Genomic DNA, 18,494 nt, shown 5'->3' on the forward strand with positions numbered 1-18,494 from the left:
TACTGTGCATGCGCGCGGCTGTTTGAAATATAAACCTTCTGAAGCTTCTATACTTTCATTCCAGTTCTGATACAGTGGGCTCCAGTTAAACGACACTCAATGTACCGCAAAACAATTGTTTATTTCATTGTTCTAAAAAAAGATTCAGTGAAAAAATGTAATATACAAATGAAAATTTCAAAAAATTCGTATTATCAATATTTTTCTATTTCTTAATGTAACCAATAGATATTTGTGTGTTTTAAAAAATTGGTGAATGACACTAACAAAAATTATATAGTGAAAAATATTAAATAGAAGAACAAAAATTATATTGTGAAAATGGCAAAATTTTTAGCTACGATTAAAGCGATAATTACGCGACTGGTTTTCGCATCTCATGGCTTTATTGCAATTTGGCAAGTAACTACGTTTAAAAAGAATCCTTTATTTTGGTACTTGAGCTGCCCAATTTTGTTACTGTTTTTCGAAGGAATTTTCACGCTTACTATAAAGGAAAATCAAGAATGGAAATGGTAAGTAACGGAAATTTATTTATTTATTATTTTTCCATCATTTTAATTATATTTGTCGTGATTGAAATAACACAAATAATAATTTACACCAAAATAATAAATAAATAATAATATTAAATACTAACAAATTTCTTCAAATAATATTCCTTTCATTAACAAAATTTAATAAGAAATAATTAATTTTAGGGATTATGTGAAATAAAAATTACTATATAAATCTTCTATATATAAATAATAATGATTATAACACAGTAAAATACGTTTTTATTAGAAAATAGAAATAACTTAAATAGATATTAATTATACGTATATATAAATACTCAAATCTAATTTCCAAATATATTTTGCGAATATTTATACATAAACATTGCTTTATATACAAGACAGAAAGAATAGTAACCAAATTTAAGTTCTCTAATGCAACAATCTATACGGTAAAACAAACCTACTTTTCTCCGGGAAGGAAAGGGTGTGTTTTTGTGGGTCCGTCTCAGTTTGACAGTCGGAAATTGGAGCATTAGTAATAAGAGCGGGACGAGACACAATCCACTATATGTCGAAAATTATCGATATACAGAAAGAGCTGCGTAACAGTGACCTCTTTTTCTAATATCCTTTACCATTCATATCATATGATTGATCGACTGATTCCTTGAAAGTCGTATTTTTTATTATTCCCGAAGGCGATCAATATATTAAATTAAGAAAGAGTGCAATTACAAAAGAAGATAATCTTTACTATTTCAAGCTTAACTACACCATAATTTTCACTATAATTGACGAACATTCTGTTTATTACGTATTATAGTTTTAAGAAACATTATCGTTAACTACCCTGTTTTACTGACGGAGTAGAAATACAATAAAGTTAATATAATATTTAAAATTTCTTTTTTCTGAAGGTTCTGTCCTTCCGTTTTCTTGTACCTAAGCAGTGTGGTACCGGCTATATGGCTTCTGGAATTAGACAAGGTCGATAGAAGAATGAAGACGTTAGAAACGAACGTGAACATATCCGAAAATTTCGATTTAACCAACCTGGCAGCTGAAGATTTGAAACATTTAGAAAAAGCATTTGGTGTAGGTTCAATTCACATTATTCTATTTATAATATTGTAAATTATATGCACACATAACTGAACTTCGTTTTGGGGCACATCGAATTTGCAACTTTTTTTTATAACCAGAGAGGAAATTTCTTCTCAAAACAAAATTCGAAGCTATGAATTTCAAGGCACGAATATCACTATTTTAAAAATTACGCGTATATATGTATAGTTTATGCATATTGACTGGATGAATGCGAGAGGTCCGTATCACAGTGGTGACTTTGCCAACCAACTGTTACTTAACACACATAGTGACATATGGTAACTAGAAAACTGTGCAATATGAACTGTGCATGAACTTAATATATATATATTTATATGTATAATTTTTAAAATAATGATTTCCACAGGACCAAATTAAAGTTTTTGAGTCTTGAAACTATAGCCCGGTGGAAGCCTCCTTCATAGAGAAATGGGAAACGGGGAAATAAATTTACGTAAAGATAAAATACAATTTAGTTTGTGATAAGCTGTATTTAAAAATTTTTAAAAGACTTCTTGTAAGTTGAATTCTTCAGTTCTTCTGAGATAAACGGTTTATTTGTAATAGTAAAATAAGATGTATTTTTCTTGAATAGTGCAGATCGCAAAGAGACGATGTTGTGGGCTATAACCTCTTTTAATCCACCTGTCTCCATGTCGCGGAATTAATATTTTTTTTATAGAAAGAATTACAAATTTGTATACCCCAAAATCAAATTCAATAATTATATCATATTGTTATAAAACTTCGCAATTTATTCCTATAAATCTGATTATTTTATTATTATAAATACATTGTAACTTATCATTTAGGTAAATATAAATCTACCTGACATAAAAATATCGACAGAGACCTGGGTAACTTTGATCGAACAGTTTCTGATGTTAATTCTGATCATTGGAAGATGGATGTTACCAAAGGGAGAGTTAACCAGAGATCAACTAAGTCAATTATTATTGGTTTACATTGGTACAGCAGCAGATATCATTGAATTTTTCGATTCCTTTAAAGAAGACCGCATAGCTCGCGAACCCGTTTTAGTTTATTTGACTTTAGGAATTTGGGCGTGGTCCTTGATGCAATTTACAGTCGTCCTTACGGCCACCAAGTCCCGAAAATCTAGACTGTCTTCCGGTAACGCTGTTAAAAAAAGAGCGCACACTGAAACTAGTTGCTGCAGCATTGATGTATGGGGAATTGCATTGAACATGCTCCTACAGGTCTGTCTTATTTATTAGAATATTTTTCGTGGCAACTCAATACAAAATCTCAAATTTTAACCGAAAATTCCTGTCGGTTCACGAAAAACCTTCTCTCAAAATTTTTTTGAACTTTTACGTCTTCAGCAGGAAACTGAAGATTTCATGTCTTTCAAAATATTACAGGATGGACCATTCCTTTCATTCAGATTGATTTTAATCGTCCACTATCGCATAGTCAGCTACATGAACATTTTCTTCACGTGCAAGAATACTTTAGTAATACTGCTACAACTTTACCGATTGTACGTTGTGCAGACGGAGAATCGAAGCAAGATAAAGAAGAAATCTGAAGTATCTAGCATCAGTATCATATCGAAAGAAGATATGTACAAAGATGTGAAAAGTAAAAGGATTTCTGAAGAAAGAAGAAGAAAACGAAGAAGAGACAAAGATATAGAGGCTAATTATTCAGACAGTGAGGAAACTACGGAAGAAGCAGATAAATTTGATTCCTCTCCTAGAAATATTCGTCATTCCAGAAGGTTTAAAATACATAAATGAATAATTCAAAATTACCTACAAATTTATTGACTAGTAAATTTTTAAATTTATTATCTGGAAATTTTGTAATTTTGTAGAAAAACGCGCCAGGACACCGGATATTCCACATCTAGCTCCAAAAATTCTGGAAGACATGGAAAATCTCAGAGAGGTGATAGCAAAAAAAAATCTTCACGTGAAGAAAGCACAAAAATTGAAATTTCCAGTGATGAAGACAAACGTAGAAAAAAAATTGATAAAAAATCGTCGGTGAAGAGGGACAGGAAGTTGTCAGAGAGTATTAAAATGAAAACTAGGAATGAGGATTCTAGTAAAAGTTCGAGCAAAAGCCGGAAGTGCAAAGAAGACAGCGAAGAAGAAGAATCGACAACAGAAGAAGTAGCTGATAAAATAGTTAGTCAAGAAAGTGAATCAGAATCAGAAAGAAAAAGGTAAATAAATTAATAAATCACCAAATATATAACAAAAACTTTGGCCATTTCAATTTATAGTAAAATAAAGAAAATTAATTATAAAGCAAAAAATAATATTATTCACAGAACATGCATTATATTTAGGAACTATTACAATATGAAATTGAACACTTGATTATTTAATACGAACTTGTAATAAAAAAATAATTTTTACATAGTAGCAATTAATATGGATATAGATTATACTATATTTTTTATATCTAGTTAAAAATGTACTAAGTATAGATATTTTTCTGAAAATTTTAGGAATATATTGCATTACTTTTTTTACAGGTATGTTCATAGGAAGCGACGTCAGAACAGAGACTGACAACGATGCCTCGGCATAATCGCCCTCCTGTTTGTGTACTTTGCGATCCTCGTTATTTGCATGATTTTTATATACGCCGGGATCAACGATGGTATTGTATTAACCACAAGGGCGAAGAAAGTGGTTCTTACTAATTAACCCTCTGCACTTTTTATGAAGTATCATAGAAAGTTCAAAATTTTATCTCTTATAAGCGCTTTTAGTCTTTTAATCTATTTTCAAATTATGATTGATTACTAAAACAATATATTTATTAAAATATATTTGAAGTTAAAATTGAAGTGCAAAAAGTTAAGAACAATCAAGATTGATTTTATTTAGGTCCAGCACCCTACCAGCATAAATTAAGTAGTTTGAACGTGTTCTAGGACATTAAGATGTTATTTTAATATATAAACGCGACTAATAATTAACTAAATGCTGCTTGACATATGTAAATCATATGAATAAAGATATTTCTACTATTTTCAGCTTTAGTTAATGAAAGTGATAGTAAAGGAACGAAAGTATATTCTTTGCACACCTAATTCACTCTTACTCTAATTAAAATATTAATTACAACGATTAAAGAAGGAAAGTATTTGTGTATACATAAAATTAAGTGGAAGAGATGGTTAAAATCTATGAAATACAAATTCGCTGGAGTTTCATCGTAAAATTAAGAAACTTTCTAATGCTTCTCTGTATGACAATAATTCATACAATTAAATCCTTGCAAGTTTCTAACCATTGTATGCTTTGAACACCGTCTAAATTATCGATATAATTAGCCAAATCGTCTTGATGAGTTCCAGTAGCGGCGCAATATAACATGGCGGTATTCTCCAACAATTCTTGTAAAGATTGTGTCTTCACAATAGCTGAATCTACGCTGTTATTCACCATCAGAATGCTTTCTTTCTTTTCCAAGTTCATTATACTTGATTGTCCCCTTTGAACAATTTCCACTTGTTTAGGAACTTCAATTTTTCTATCAGATGAAATTTCTCCAATTGTCTGATCAATTTTAAACAATGACTGTTTATTTGGAACCCCCAAAGACTGTCTCTTCTCATTGGAATTACTTTTTAGGTCTTTCAGCTTCTCCACAGTTAAATGAAACCGCCTCCATTTTCCCTGAGGAAAAGTTATATTCACATTTCTGTCCATAAAACTCTCTTGATCACTTTGTTTGGTATTTTCTTCTTTATTACAGAGCTCTTTAACTCTAATGTTCTTCACATTGGTATAGGGTATCTGGTTTTCTATAGCTGGCTTTTTTAAATTACTTTTATTGTACTCCGAAAGAATTTTCGCTATTTCTGAAGCTTCTCCAGTGCACCAGGCTTTACTCATGCTGCCAGATATGGTTTTTAAGTTCAACTGTTTGCTAGTAGCCTCGTAACATATTTTCTTTTCCATGGAATTTGATTCTTTTCCAAACTGAATCTTATTCTGTTGCATGTTATCTAAAAGATGTTTTGTCATTGTGAATTCCACTTTGTTTCTTTGCTTTACAGGAGTCTGTTTCACTGTCATCTCTTCATTGGATACGTTCTTATATATAGAAGTCACTTCTCCTAATGTCTCTTCACTGGGTGAAGATTCTTCCATTCTGCTCACATTTATGGTACTAGTACTTGGGTTCAAAAGTTGTGTCTCCTTTGTGTCTAAAGGGTTTACTATGATAAAAGGGCTCTTGGAAGGTCGTGCCATTTCTTGAATCTTCATATGCCCTCCTTGAAAGGTTTTTGCATTAGTAAACGCAATGGGTTTCTGAGGATTAGCTATATAAACCTTCTGAGCAGGAAATAAACGTGTTTTTGGAACTTGAGTAAAACTTTTCACATTCTGTGGGAACATCGTGATTGCGTAATTGTCCATGAATTTGTTCTCTTCCACTGATTTCTGTAAATTCTCCTTAAAACTTAAAACAGAAGAGTCGCTTTTGGAGCTGCGTTCTAAAGTGTTTATCGCCGAAGAATGCTGTTCTATTTCCTTGCTAGTGTTGGATAAATTTTTGCTCTCGTTTAACATGCTTATTTTCCCTTCTATATTCGTTTTGTAACTTGGCATCATTATTTGAGAACAATAACCAAGAACACAGTGGAAACTTTCATGCATACAAGTTTCAAAAGATTTGTTCTTTTCAGTAGACTCTAAAGACACTGATTTTACACCTTTGGAATTGGAAGAGCCTTTGTTAGGCTTGATCTTTTTGGTTCGTTTTTTTTCAGCAGATGATGGGAGGTAGTCACAATGGGGATCCACGGATACAACTTCTATTTCCGGTCTGTCGATTATTTCTCGGTAAGAGAATCCGTCTAAGCTTGTAAAGTAACGGCCCAAATATTCTGCAGCTAGGCCAACCTGAAAAATATATTTAGTTAGTTGAAAAACACCACGAATTATTATTTACTGGAAAACATGTTCATTTTTAATTTAAAATTTCATTTAAATTTTGAAAATATTACGAATATTAAAATATTAAAATATACAAAGTATTATAAACATTACAGATCGTATAAATAATAAAATGTTAAAATACAAAAGTTTGTAAATCTAAGCTCTTTTTATAACAATTGTTTATGCAAAATTTTTACCTGTGGATGAAACACAGGTCGTTCATGCATGCCATGAGCAGGCCATTCTTTCCACTCTGTTGCATCTCTTACAGTGGGCGCTTGATAAGTTGCCCCCACATTATACATTTTACGAGTAACAGACCTTGTGTTCATGTAAGGCATGGTGGAAGATTTTCCACGTTTAATGTGTTCAGAATTGAACAGCATTTCCTTTCGTTTTGCAGAAAGTAATCGTTGTCTTGGGCGAGAAAAATCCTTGTCTTGGTCTTTTTTGGTAACGCGCGTGGGATTTCTTCTGACTTCCGCTGTTCCACGGCTACAATAAATTTTGACGAAATGATATAAATTTCTCGAAATGTTTAATCCTACTGAAATCTTTTAAATCCGGAACCAATAGTTGCATAATTTCAAATTCTAGAAATTTGCAAATAAGTTTTGGAAATGAAAAATTAAAAATTTCGGGAATTTGGAAATTTTGAATATTTAAAGAATCGAGAAACTTCAAAATTTTGAATTTTGAGAGTTTTTGAAAAATTAATAATTTCAAAATTAAAAATTTTGAAAATTAAACATCTCAGGAATTTGCAAATTTGGAGATTTTGAATGTTTAGAAAATTGAGTATTTTGAAAGTCTGAAGACTTGAAAATATTCCTTAATAGTAAAACATTTCTTATTCTACATTTCCCCCAAATATCATATATTTATGAAAAGATTGCCAAATATAGAAAAATTATTATATTATCTTAAATATTTGACATCTCTTAATTATCTACCAACAACCTTAAAAATTTCCAAAAATGATATCTTTTCAAATATTTCAACTCTCATCCACCACATGTCAAAATTAATTTCTCAATAATAAAAACCAAATCTTAAACTTCCTCGTCTTCCGTAAAACCTACTTTTTCCTTGTAGCGCGATGGATCCTCTTAACCTTGGTCACTCCACTGCTAGAAGACGATCCACCGCTACTCGTTTCAGTAGACTCCCTTACATAATCGCTATCATCTTTATATATCTTTTCACGTTTAATCACAATGGTGCCAGGCGGAAGTTTCCGCAAAATTTCAACAGCCTCGTATTCCTTAGCCTTGCTATTCTGCTCGGTCGATAACGAATCCAGATCAAGCTGCTTCCGGAGTGCCATTTTACATCGTTCGTCGCTCAACTCGAACACTCGTTTCCTCTCTTGCTGCTTAACCGGCTTTTCATCTTGTTGCTCCATCGACCACCGATCGTTTTCTTTTCTTATCACAGCAATCACGCTCACATCATCATCATCATCGGAAAATTGTTTTTGTTTCGATTCCATTTTCTTCGGATCTTCCATCTCATTTCACATAAAACTTATTTATTCAACATTCACAGACACACTTATATAATATTTTGTGATTTTTTCGGTGAACTTGAAATGGACATGTATGGACGGAGACAAGATGTGAAATATAATGGAATACACGTCTTAGGCTTCACGTGTCCTTGGGAAGAATTATTTATTCTTACACATAAAAATAGAGATTTAATGGTAATATTTGTAAATTGGTTTTAATGTAGATATATTGTGAGGTTTCGTGGAAGACAGTTGCCGATTAAACGAATCTGTTCCTGTTTAAAGTGACTGATGGAAACATAACCAGTATACTGACACCGGGCACGTGTCACATGCTTTTGTTTTCTCTGCTTCAATAATGGGAACAATAGTGTCATCTGGTAATCAAGATTCGCGTTCGATGACACCGTGAAACAGGATGTTATCCTGAAATTAGATTAATTAATCGAGAGGGTGCTGTGAATTTAGCCATTATACGCTCAGATGTTAATTTTTAATTTGATACCGAGTCAAACTTTCAGATTCGGATTTAAATTAAATTATGATTCATATCAAAGAAATTTTCACGTTTAGTTGATTAAATTTTCATTTGGTATTAATTGAATTTTCAGAAAATTAATATCAATTTAATTTCAGATATTGTATATGTGATATTAATAATTTTAATAATCGTTTTGTAGAATATTATTGTGGATGCTATTATGTGCGACGTTCACTGTGGAAAATTATTGTTTTTTATTCTGACAATTATTGAGATTAATATTATACGATTATGAAATTATAAACAGTAACAGTTATTGGAAATATGCGGGAAATATAAAAAAGAATTATTAATTGATCGATCATGGGTATAATTTTATAACTAACGCTATATAATATTTAAATAAAAAATATGTACAAACTGCTAACCCTTCAATAGATATACACATGATATTAAATTAAACCTTCAATAAATAATATAGAAATTAAAAGACAGAATCATTTTAAGATTTAATCAGAATGAAAATAATATGATAATTCATAATCTTAAACAAAGTATATGTATATACATATTATATTACATACAGAGGGTATAGAAGTAGTGGATCATAAGATCTATATAGGTTTTCTCACAAGCGCTGATTTTATTCCAAACAAAATACTAAAACTAGAATATATGTATAGCTATTCCCATTTTACATGTACACGCGTGTACGTATAATATATAATTATTTATATGTAGAAATACGAAATATAATATCATCGCTTCGTATTGCACGATCCAGACTAGAACTGAAATGTATACATATTTATGTATAACATCCTTTGGCACTCTATTCGACTGGGATTTATTTACAAAGAAAAGGAGAATTCATCTGCGATTATCCTCGATGAGATTTTCTTCTTTTTTCCTTCTTCTGTATTTTTAATTCATATTGTCCGTCGTTAGAGCGAGCGTGGTTAAGACCGACCGTCGATTAGGATTCACGCCTAAGTTCTCCCAATTTATCCACGACAAACGTGCTGTCAGATCTACGATTAAAAACAATACTTATTTATTTAGTTATTTTATTAATATAAGCTATTTAAGTATTCAATATTACGAACGTCCTCTATTTAAAAAAAATAACTAGAACTAAATAACTAGACTAAAATAAAATAGAATATAATCTACAAGAATATAAATATGTATATAGTAAAGTGATTATACAACAAATATATAGCAAAGTTAAAATAGGACGGTGAAAAAGTCCAATGACCTCGAAAGTTATTACTTCTTTTTAAATGAAATACATATAATAATATTCTAATTTTTTAAGGTACTTCCATACTCCTGACTGGAAAACAAATAATTTTAATTAATGATTCTCACCACTGGTGTTCCATTCAGCGCGTTCACCATTTATTTCTCCTCTAAGGCACCTCTCGACGTAAGTCAATGGGTCGAGCCTTGCAGCCAACACTTCTCGAAGGAGCGCGATATACGCTATAGCCAGACGTAGAGTATCAATCTTGGACAGCCTCTTCTCATATGGGAACGTTGGAACGTGAACTCGTAGCTCGTCGAAAGCCGAGTTGATGCTGCTAAAAATCGTAATCACACTGACAACCTGCTTCACAATTTATTAAATTTGTAAAAAAAGTAATATTTAAGATAATACAAAAATAATAATTTAATAAAAATAGATAACTGTAATAAAAATTTAAATATTGATATTAGTATTATAATATATTTGTATAGGCTATTCGAGAGCTAGATTATGTAAAAGATAAATGATCATTTAAATAAATTATTGGATAAAGATTTTGTTGAGAATAATTTCTCACCTCAGCATGCGTTTTCTCTCGCGTATATTGGCGGCGTGTCGTTGAATTCTATAGGGGCTGCCATTTGGGTAGTAGCCCTCTTCTACACCATTGATCTCCGTATCATTGTGATCTAAAGGAAAAATAATATAATAAATATGAAAAGAAAAATTCATTTGTACGCTCAATGTTAAAAAAATTCCGCAAGATATTCGAATTTACAAAACAATTTGGACATTTCGAATTTTCCGGTTTAGAACTTACTAAACCCCCATTCTAATTTAGAATATCGAGTCTTATCAATAGTGACAAATTTTTCAGACAGAATTGTTACTTATTTTTCGCTCTGACTAAGGATAACCGATTATAGGAAATTCTAAAATACATAAAATCAAGATTTTGTAATTGATCTTTTTTTAAATTACCAGGTGTAGAAACCGGCATGTGGTAATGGAGAGGAGAATGAGTATGTGAGGAGGTGTGTGCAACGTGTTGAGTGGATCTACCCGCGTAAACGCAGGAAGGAAGCTCTGCAAGGTCCTCCTCGCTGATATCACTGCTTGGACCCACGTAATACTGACTGCTGTAATCAATAAATATAACCAATTCATCAAAACGTCTAAATTCTCTATTCCGTCTATTCGTTAATCTATTAAGCAAATTCTTTTTTTCTACGACATTCCTACGTTTCTCATTTATAATAGAAAATAATTTTACTTATTACAGTCTTATTCAACAATAATTTAAGAAATTAAAAATCTTAAGACAAATCTTAGAATTTTGACAATTTGAAATATTGGAATTCTGGAATTTTGAAATTTGAAATATTAAAATTTGTAAATTTTAGGATCTCAGAAGTTTATGATTGTGAAATATCAGAACAAACCAGAATAAAATCATTTAAACTTTAAGATCAAGATTCGTCAGTAATTCTAGAGAAATTAAATTTTGATAACAGGAAAATAATGCTTTAACTTTTAATTTTTTAGAAAAGTGTCGAAAGATTTATTTTTTGTTCGCAAAAAATTTACCTAGTGCAAGCCACAGTGGAGTCAGCCGCTCTGGAAGTGGTACCGACCCGGTGCCTCATCCTCTGCCCCCTGTCTTCATAGTCGTAACTCGAATGGCTCGCCATGCTTTCTACCCTTACCAGATCATTAATCACTTCACTTCCAATTCCCTAATTAATTTACCAAGTCTGCAAATTCCTCAAAATCTTTTGCCCAACTTCTAGCTCTCCTCAAAAGTCTCTCCACAAAAGATTCACTTCTAAAACCAAATTTACTTCTTGGTTAAAGTCTGTTTTATCCCTGCTACTTGATTAATAATATTAACATTAACTTATGTCTCCTAGGTTAGGTCACTACTTCACGATAGTGGTCGGTGAGAACCGAAGATTCACGAAACAGCAAAGGATTCAGACTATCGTCAGTGTCCCTGGGGAGGCTGCTTTATATACCAAAACCCGTGGAAACGCCAAGGGGATGATCGATGCAACCCCTGGGCGGAGAATCCAGCCAATCGGAAACCATACAGGGTGAAACATACCCTCAGACCACTCAGCCATTGGTGGATCGCTGAACGAGCATAGTGCAAACCCACTGAATGCTGCGGTTTATTGTTACTGCCGTCGGAAATTTTATTTCTATCATTCTCCATCCTCCATCCTCCCACTTCTCAGCGAAATTTGCCCGCCTCGCCCTCCTCCTTCCACAATTTGGCGACAGTCCGACCAACGAGACACACGGAGGAACTCTTCTTAAAACCTGGAAATTTTCCACGATATTATTTCGGGTCACTCGAGAGCTTTCATGGATGGTAAGATTCGTGCAAGTTTTTTAGGAATATTGTTCCGGATGAAGAGGTTAGGTTGTTGTGACACATAAATACTTTGGAGGCAAAGATTAATTTTGGAATTTGTTGGATAGTCTCCGATGTTTTGGAGGACTTTTTGGCTGTTTTCGGAGATGTTGAGGTGAGCTTTTTTGGAACTCGAGATTGTATAATTGAGGTGGAGATTAAAGGAAGATATGTATATACTTTGGATATAAAGGATAATTTCAGTATTTTAAGGGTGATTTCTGATGTTTTTAAAGAATTTGTTGGTTTTCTGAGTTTTCGTTGAGGTGGACTTCTATTGGGTAATAACTTTGAAATATTGTTATTAAACTGCAGATATTTATGCAAATTCATATTTTCCATGTAACCATGTTTCCATCTCCCATAGGAGTCAATATTAATGTGACAATATAATGTGTTACAATAGTAATGTAATAATCAAATGGTGCATAATTAAAGAAAGCTGACAGCCTGAGAAAGAGTACAGAGAACATTATAGGAAGCGACCACAAGTACACGGGTCTTCCCCTTTATCAGTGATCGAGCTTTCCAGTGCGAGGAAGAGAGGTTGTGCGACAGACAGAACACTGAATGGGCCAATATTCAAATGAGACGTGTTTAACGGAGGCACAATGAGAAACGCGGCGGCGTCGGTGGCGATGCAATTATGCAAGGTGTTAATACGATCACAATGCTGGTTCGCTAGGGTTGTACCTAGTAAACTGACAAAGTTTTGTCACCATCTAGCTTGAAAAAGCTATATCCCATTGCCTTTGGTTGGTTCCAAAGTGAATTACTATTGTCGATCAGCGATATACACTATAGACCTCACAACATAATTGGGATTATGTCGGGGAACGTATGTGAATCGAAGTTTCAGACGAAAGAAGTAGAGCCCTTTCCACGTTCAATTTGCATATTTTGATGTTATCTGCTGGTTAGAGATTAATTTCATGCTAGGTTCCTGAAAGAAAAAATTAAAGGTTAGGTTGATGTTTCGGAATTATGTAATATTTATAAAAATAACAGTTTATCGTTAGGAAGAAGATATAGTATTGGAGATATAGAAGATATTGCTCTTTTCTATTTAAAGATTAGTTGTTGTAAATATGTATAGGTTAAAAAAGGTGAAAGATTTTTTACTTCGTATAATTGTAAAATTATTATCAAAGAATATTATATAACAATATCCTAACTTTTTTGAGCAATTGAAAGTTGAATAATAATGACAATTTACTCCACCTTTATTTATTAAATAAAAGTTGATCTGTTTAGAAGACCGATCTGAATTTGTAAAATAAGATGGAAAAGATGAAAGATGTACGGGAGCTCGACATGGACCAAATCTCTCCCCTGTTGTACGTGACAAATTGAGATAAATAATCGTTTGTGGGTACACAATGCTCTCTTGAAATTTGTCACGGCGATACTCGAAACGGCACGCTCCGGAACATTTGCGAGTTGATACTCGTAAAACCGATACTTGAGTCGCATCTGGTCGGCATCCTCCTTTCAGAAACGATATTCCAAGATTTTATCAATATCAACCGAGAACGAGTGCCATCATGACTATCTACTTCATAGAATCTCTTTTTTTCTTTCTTCTATTTCACTCCTTAATATAATCATCGTAATTTTCTTATTTTATTTCTAATATCGTCTACAATCATTTCTATTTTTATTGCTAACTATACTACATAAGTTAACAATACTATTCATTTAATTTAACCGAATTGTGTCTCAATTAGGAACTGGAATGGTGTTGCTAAATTCTGTGATGATCGTGGAAATAGATTTTGCGTCTAAAAAATAGTTAGTGGATGTCAACTTCATCAATATTAAGTACACTACGTCTAAGTCATCTAAGTACACTCTAATTGTCCACTGAGCAATGGTCACTAAATGAATTTTTCAATTTTTAACCTAACTTTCCTACGTTACTTTTTGAATTCCAAGTTTCCTCATGAATATTTGAATTTTTAAGCTAATTTTTCCACCAATCTTCAAATTTCTAATCTCCTTAGTTAAAAACAACAATCTAATATATTTTTGATCACTAAAAACGACCCACTTATGTCACAAACATAATTGCGTTTCCTCTCTTCTCTTCTTTCCATATCGTAGAAATACCGAGGGATCGCGGATATCCGAGCAAACATTTAATTCGCGATTACATTATTTCCAAGGGGCGAGGGGTTCCTGTCAGCACCAGTTTGACCAGAGTACACATACAACCACCATCGAACAACGGGGTACCATACCAACCCCTCGATAATAGAGATTTCACGCCGCGGGCCCCACTTCGGTTCTCACAGTAGGGCCTCGTACTCTATCGAATATTTATTGTCCAATCATCGTACACTTTAACCTCGCAGAAAATATGGTCAATTCATTCTCCGACGGAGATGCAGAGTGAAACGCGTGCCTCTAAGTATCTGTTTATAGTCTCTGGGGATCAATTTGTTTGCTAAATTATTTATTGGTTAAATATGCCGACAAGGCTCCCGGTGAAAGTGACGCCATCTGAGCCACCAATCTGTTTAAACTGCGGTTTGGGAAAGGTAAACTTGAGATTTTTCGTGGTTCTTGCTGTTATCCCAAAGTCTTTGTTTAATTTGATCCTTTTATAGATACGATTGAAATGACGATTATGAATGCAATTGGAATGATATGGATATTTACAGTGAATTAGGTTTTTGGCTACATAAGATTCAAACATGAAATTTTTATGTTTAACAGTTGGTTAATGTATTTATTATAATTGGGGATATAGCTAGAACAGTATAGAGACTTTAGACAGATTATTATATATAATAGCTTAAAAATGAAATGTTTATGTTCAATTATTGGTTAATGTGCTTGTGATTAAGCATTTAGGTATAAGCTTTTTAAAATTAGGAATTTGAAATTCAGAAAGCATTTATAGATCTCCCAGAAATATTTTCTAATTCTATAAGATATTTAAAAAGAGAGTGTATCTGGACGGTTTGAGGCATCTTGTCTGGAAATATTTATTGAAAAGTTCCAACTCCTCTTTGATAGGAAAACCTGTTCAGAATTGGGAGAAACTATTTGATGGAGGAATCTTGCGAATCCGACGGATGCTGCCTCAACTGCAGCTATTCTGGGGATGAAGTTAAATTTATATAATAACTTCACTCTTCTATATTAACATGAATTTTTATTATTTTGTTGTAATACAAAATGAAGAGAATATATATATATATATATATATATATTGCAGTTCTATAATATACTACTTTTTTTATTTTAATAATTATTTCTTTTAATTTTCTGCGTCCAAACTAAAAACCTTTAATAATTAAGAATAAAACATTCTTAAACATGAACTTGAACATTCTTAAATATGTTTTTCAAAGATATCAATATACATTAAGCATACCACACTTGATTATAAAGAAATAACAAAACAATTAAGAATTTGTATTTAATCTTGACTGTTATAAAAAGACACTATCGCAAATCTCCATGATATAATTGATCTGAAGACAACTATAAACACAATTAAAAGAATATTTATAAAATAATTAAAATATCATATTTTTGGTTTAGTTCCTATAAAAACAAATTATCGTCAATAGTTTCCATAATGTAACCAATATACAGACTTCTGGCACTTGGTTGTCTTTTCTTCCTCTCAAGATTATCATTAGGATCCCTTGAAAACAGTGATAGATCGTGGAACAGCCTGAAATGAAATATGCGGAGCAATGCAATTGACATTCACCGCCGCCAAACTGTGTGCAACGACGCGACACTGAATTGCGGCCAATCGACGGTCTGACGTTGAAAAGAGACCAGAATGGGGAGGGAGAAGGAGCCACAGAGAGAGAGAGAGAGACAGAGAAACAGAAAGAGAGAGAGAGACAGACAGACAGACAGAAAGAGAGAGAGACAGAGAGACAGACAGACAGACAGACAGACAGAGGGAGAGAGCACAGGGGTATATCAGAGACAATTGTCAAGAGAAAGAAGAAAAATTACCAGGAAAGATAAAAAGAGGGACGTCGAAAATATAGAAAAAAGAAATAAAAAAGAAAAATTGTTTTAAGAGATTTGCTCAAGAAGAAATCACATTATAGGTTAATTTATAGGTTAATTATAACTTTTTTTTAAATCATCGCTTACATATAAATTATGATTCTTAAATATAAATTAAGAAATAGTTACTTATAATTTGAAAATCACTATGAATTGGCTATACACAGAAACTAATTATCCACAACTTATTTATAACAAAAAACCCACTGAACTGTGATTAAAACTTAATTATTATATAAATGGCTACAAAATTACCTTGTAATTATTTCTGATTTATCAAATCTATCCCAACTATAAAATGACTATAACATCAGCTACAACTTACTTATAATCTAGAGTCTAGTATGGCTGTAACCTAATTATAACCTGAACCCTAAGAATACCAAATTCGCGTTTAACCTTACAATAACATTTCCATATACTACTTAACATTAAACAAACCTAGCCCGAACTCTTTCATACCTACCTTCACATCACCAACAGTACCTGATCTAAAGAGAACCTGTTCTTACCTTAGCCACTCGGTCATTTAAGTTAGCCTAGCAAAAAGGTAATAGAGGAGAAAGAAAAAATGGAGGGAACAGAGGATCCAGTGAGAGGAGCTTCGCGACCCTTCTACTCGTTGGCACTTACTGGTGCCCTGAAGTTGTCCCACTGACAGCCACGTGCCGAAGCGTGCCGACCTTTTGTCACGAGTTCGGTCTCTTCTTCGACCCAACAAGGGGAAGGATCGTCGAGATTCAACGTGCTAGGACACGTGTACCAAATAGGCTTGGTGGCCCAAAGCCTGTTTGCTTCGACCAAGGACCACCGTAGTGACGGTCTAGGGCACAATGAAGCGTGTGGTTCTTGAGCTGCCCTTCATTGGAAGGATCAAAGGCACCAGGAAAATTAAATGGTTAACGCGTTTCGACTCCGCTTTATCTTTCATCTTTTTCGTCTTGTTACATAGGTTTTGATAAGAAGTGTGTGTTTTAGAACTAATTTGTGATAATTTGGACCTCTTTTTTTTGTTATTTTGATTTCAATCTTAGGTATTTTTAATTTATTCAATATTATAAACTGAAGTTTTGATGAACATCAATTTTTCTGATGTAGGTCAGACTCAATTTTGTTCCTTTTACGCTTGAATATTCAATTCCAATAAGTTTTATCTTCCATAATCTGCAATATGTTTCTAACCTAGCTAAGAAAAAAACTTCTAACCTTAGACTTCGTCGAATTTCTTTATAACTTTAAATTCTTATCAAGCTCTACTTTCTATTATCTATAATTAAGTACTCTCAAGAATTTTTAAGCTTAAAGCTTTCCTAAATTTTTTTTAACTTTAAATTTCCATTAGATTCTATTTTCCATAACCTACATTAGTTTCAAGCTAAGATTTCTGACTTAATAATAAATCCTATTATACAACGTTAAATTCTTATTAAGACACAATTTTGCTAAAGATTAATAACTTAATCTAACCTAATTTAACCTAACTTCCAAGTAAATATGATTCACTTTCTAATCTTAGTTAAATCTCCTAACCTTAAATTTCGAACAATTCCTATTTCCCAAATTTATCCTATCTGTGACTGAAATGTTGCCAAACTGCTTTTCACCTCAATTTCTCTAACACTTATAATCAGAATTCACATTGGACTCTACATTTCCCCACTCATTGTCAAATCAATCTTAACAAACAATTCCTTCAGTTCTCCGCAGGAAACCATCATCGAGACGTATATTAAAACATCCTTGAAACAGAAACACGAAGAATTGACTATGACTCCACAGTATTGAAGCTCTGTCGTTGCTTTTTCACCTCTGGGAATTCACCAATCTGTGCGATGGTTCGCACGCGTTGAAGCTGTCGAGCGGAAACGTCGATTTCTCAGCACCGGTTATCGGCGTTCACCTTCGGCGATGGAGAGCCTTTGATTGGCACGAAAGGTATCCGTTCGTCGCGACAGAGTGTTGCGGAAAAAGGAAGAGCTCCGGTTTCGATGTCAGTGAAGACAGAACGTGAAAGACGGCGTCAAGACGAAACGAATACAGAGAATAGAGACAGAGTTAGTTCAATTTAATTTAACTAGACTGCGTGTAGGTAAAAAAGAGGAAACGAGTGACATGAATTTCATTCTGTGAGTGTTGAATAGGTATAAGACAGGAAACGTAAAAGGTACGAAGAGAATATTAACGTTTCTGGTTGTTATCGATTGCTTTATTAATTTTTTGCTACTTTTGTGAGATGATTGTTTGATACGTCTTCATTGA

At 32.9% G+C, this 18,494-nt stretch overlaps 3 protein-coding genes across 5 annotated transcripts; 1 reads left to right on the forward strand and 2 right to left on the reverse strand.

Moving 5' to 3' along the window:
* The first annotated feature begins 311 nt into the window (after positions 1-311).
* LOC122576620 (transmembrane protein 26) lies at positions 312-4,576 on the forward strand. The gene is made up of 6 exons (XM_043747206.1): positions 312-515; positions 1,418-1,595; positions 2,420-2,827; positions 2,993-3,351; positions 3,448-3,801; positions 4,117-4,576. The coding sequence occupies exons 1-6, from the start codon at positions 322-324 to the stop codon at positions 4,151-4,153; spliced, it is 1,530 nt and encodes a 509-aa protein (XP_043603141.1). The 5' UTR covers positions 312-321; the 3' UTR covers positions 4,154-4,576.
* A 273-nt stretch (positions 4,577-4,849) lies between these two features.
* On the reverse strand, positions 4,850-8,048 carry LOC122576203. The gene is made up of 3 exons (XM_043746131.1): positions 7,621-8,048; positions 6,736-7,033; positions 4,850-6,502 (listed from the first exon to the last, which is right to left on the reverse strand). The coding sequence occupies exons 1-3, from the start codon at positions 8,046-8,048 to the stop codon at positions 4,850-4,852; spliced, it is 2,379 nt and encodes a 792-aa protein (XP_043602066.1).
* A 1,048-nt stretch (positions 8,049-9,096) lies between these two features.
* Positions 9,097-11,789, reverse strand: LOC122576800 (basic helix-loop-helix transcription factor amos). Of its 3 annotated transcripts, XM_043747587.1 has the most exons (6): positions 11,676-11,789; positions 11,366-11,603; positions 10,760-10,917; positions 10,356-10,467; positions 9,901-10,112; positions 9,097-9,560 (listed from the first exon to the last, which is right to left on the reverse strand). In XM_043747587.1, exons 2-6 carry the CDS (start codon positions 11,467-11,469, stop codon positions 9,454-9,456), a joined length of 693 nt encoding a protein of 230 aa, XP_043603522.1. In that variant the 5' UTR covers positions 11,470-11,603; positions 11,676-11,789; the 3' UTR covers positions 9,097-9,453. The 3 variants fall into 3 exon arrangements, with proteins under 3 accessions (XP_043603522.1, XP_043603523.1, XP_043603521.1); XM_043747588.1 differs by having other exon boundaries at positions 9,901-10,109; positions 11,366-11,762; XM_043747586.1 differs by having other exon boundaries at positions 11,366-11,762.
* Positions 11,790-18,494: the final 6,705 nt, after the last annotated feature.

This window comes from Bombus pyrosoma, linkage group LG16 (genome assembly GCF_014825855.1).
Source record: "Bombus pyrosoma isolate SC7728 linkage group LG16, ASM1482585v1, whole genome shotgun sequence".
NCBI lineage: Eukaryota > Metazoa > Arthropoda > Insecta > Hymenoptera > Apidae > Bombus > Bombus pyrosoma.

What these genes read in the sequence shown, in the direction of transcription:
- LOC122576620 (XM_043747206.1), top strand. Translation starts at nt 322, where the DNA reads ATGGCAAAATTTTTAGCTACGATTAAAGCGATAATTACGCGACTGGTT. An exon ending in CATTGAACATGCTCCTACAG is followed by an intron (nt 2,828 to 2,992) that starts GTCTGTCTTATT and finishes AAAATATTACAG; the next exon opens with GATGGACCATTCCTTTCATT. An exon ending in AATATTCGTCATTCCAGAAG is followed by an intron (nt 3,352 to 3,447) that starts GTTTAAAATACA and finishes GTAATTTTGTAG; the next exon opens with AAAAACGCGCCAGGACACCG.
- LOC122576800 (XM_043747587.1), bottom strand. Translation starts at nt 11,469, where the DNA reads ATGGCGAGCCATTCGAGTTACGACTATGAAGACAGGGGGCAGAGGATG. An exon ending in CATGCCGGTTTCTACACCTG is followed by an intron (nt 10,468 to 10,759) that starts GTAATTTAAAAA and finishes TTTTTCCTTTAG; the next exon opens with ATCACAATGATACGGAGATC. An exon ending in CGCTGAATGGAACACCAGTG is followed by an intron (nt 9,561 to 9,900) that starts GTGAGAATCATT and finishes TTTTAATCGTAG; the next exon opens with ATCTGACAGCACGTTTGTCG.
- LOC122576203 (XM_043746131.1), bottom strand. Translation starts at nt 8,048, where the DNA reads ATGGAAGATCCGAAGAAAATGGAATCGAAACAAAAACAATTTTCCGAT. An exon ending in CATCGCGCTACAAGGAAAAA is followed by an intron (nt 7,034 to 7,620) that starts GTAGGTTTTACG and finishes AATTTATTGTAG; the next exon opens with CCGTGGAACAGCGGAAGTCA. An exon ending in GACCTGTGTTTCATCCACAG is followed by an intron (nt 6,503 to 6,735) that starts GTAAAAATTTTG and finishes TATATTTTTCAG; the next exon opens with GTTGGCCTAGCTGCAGAATA.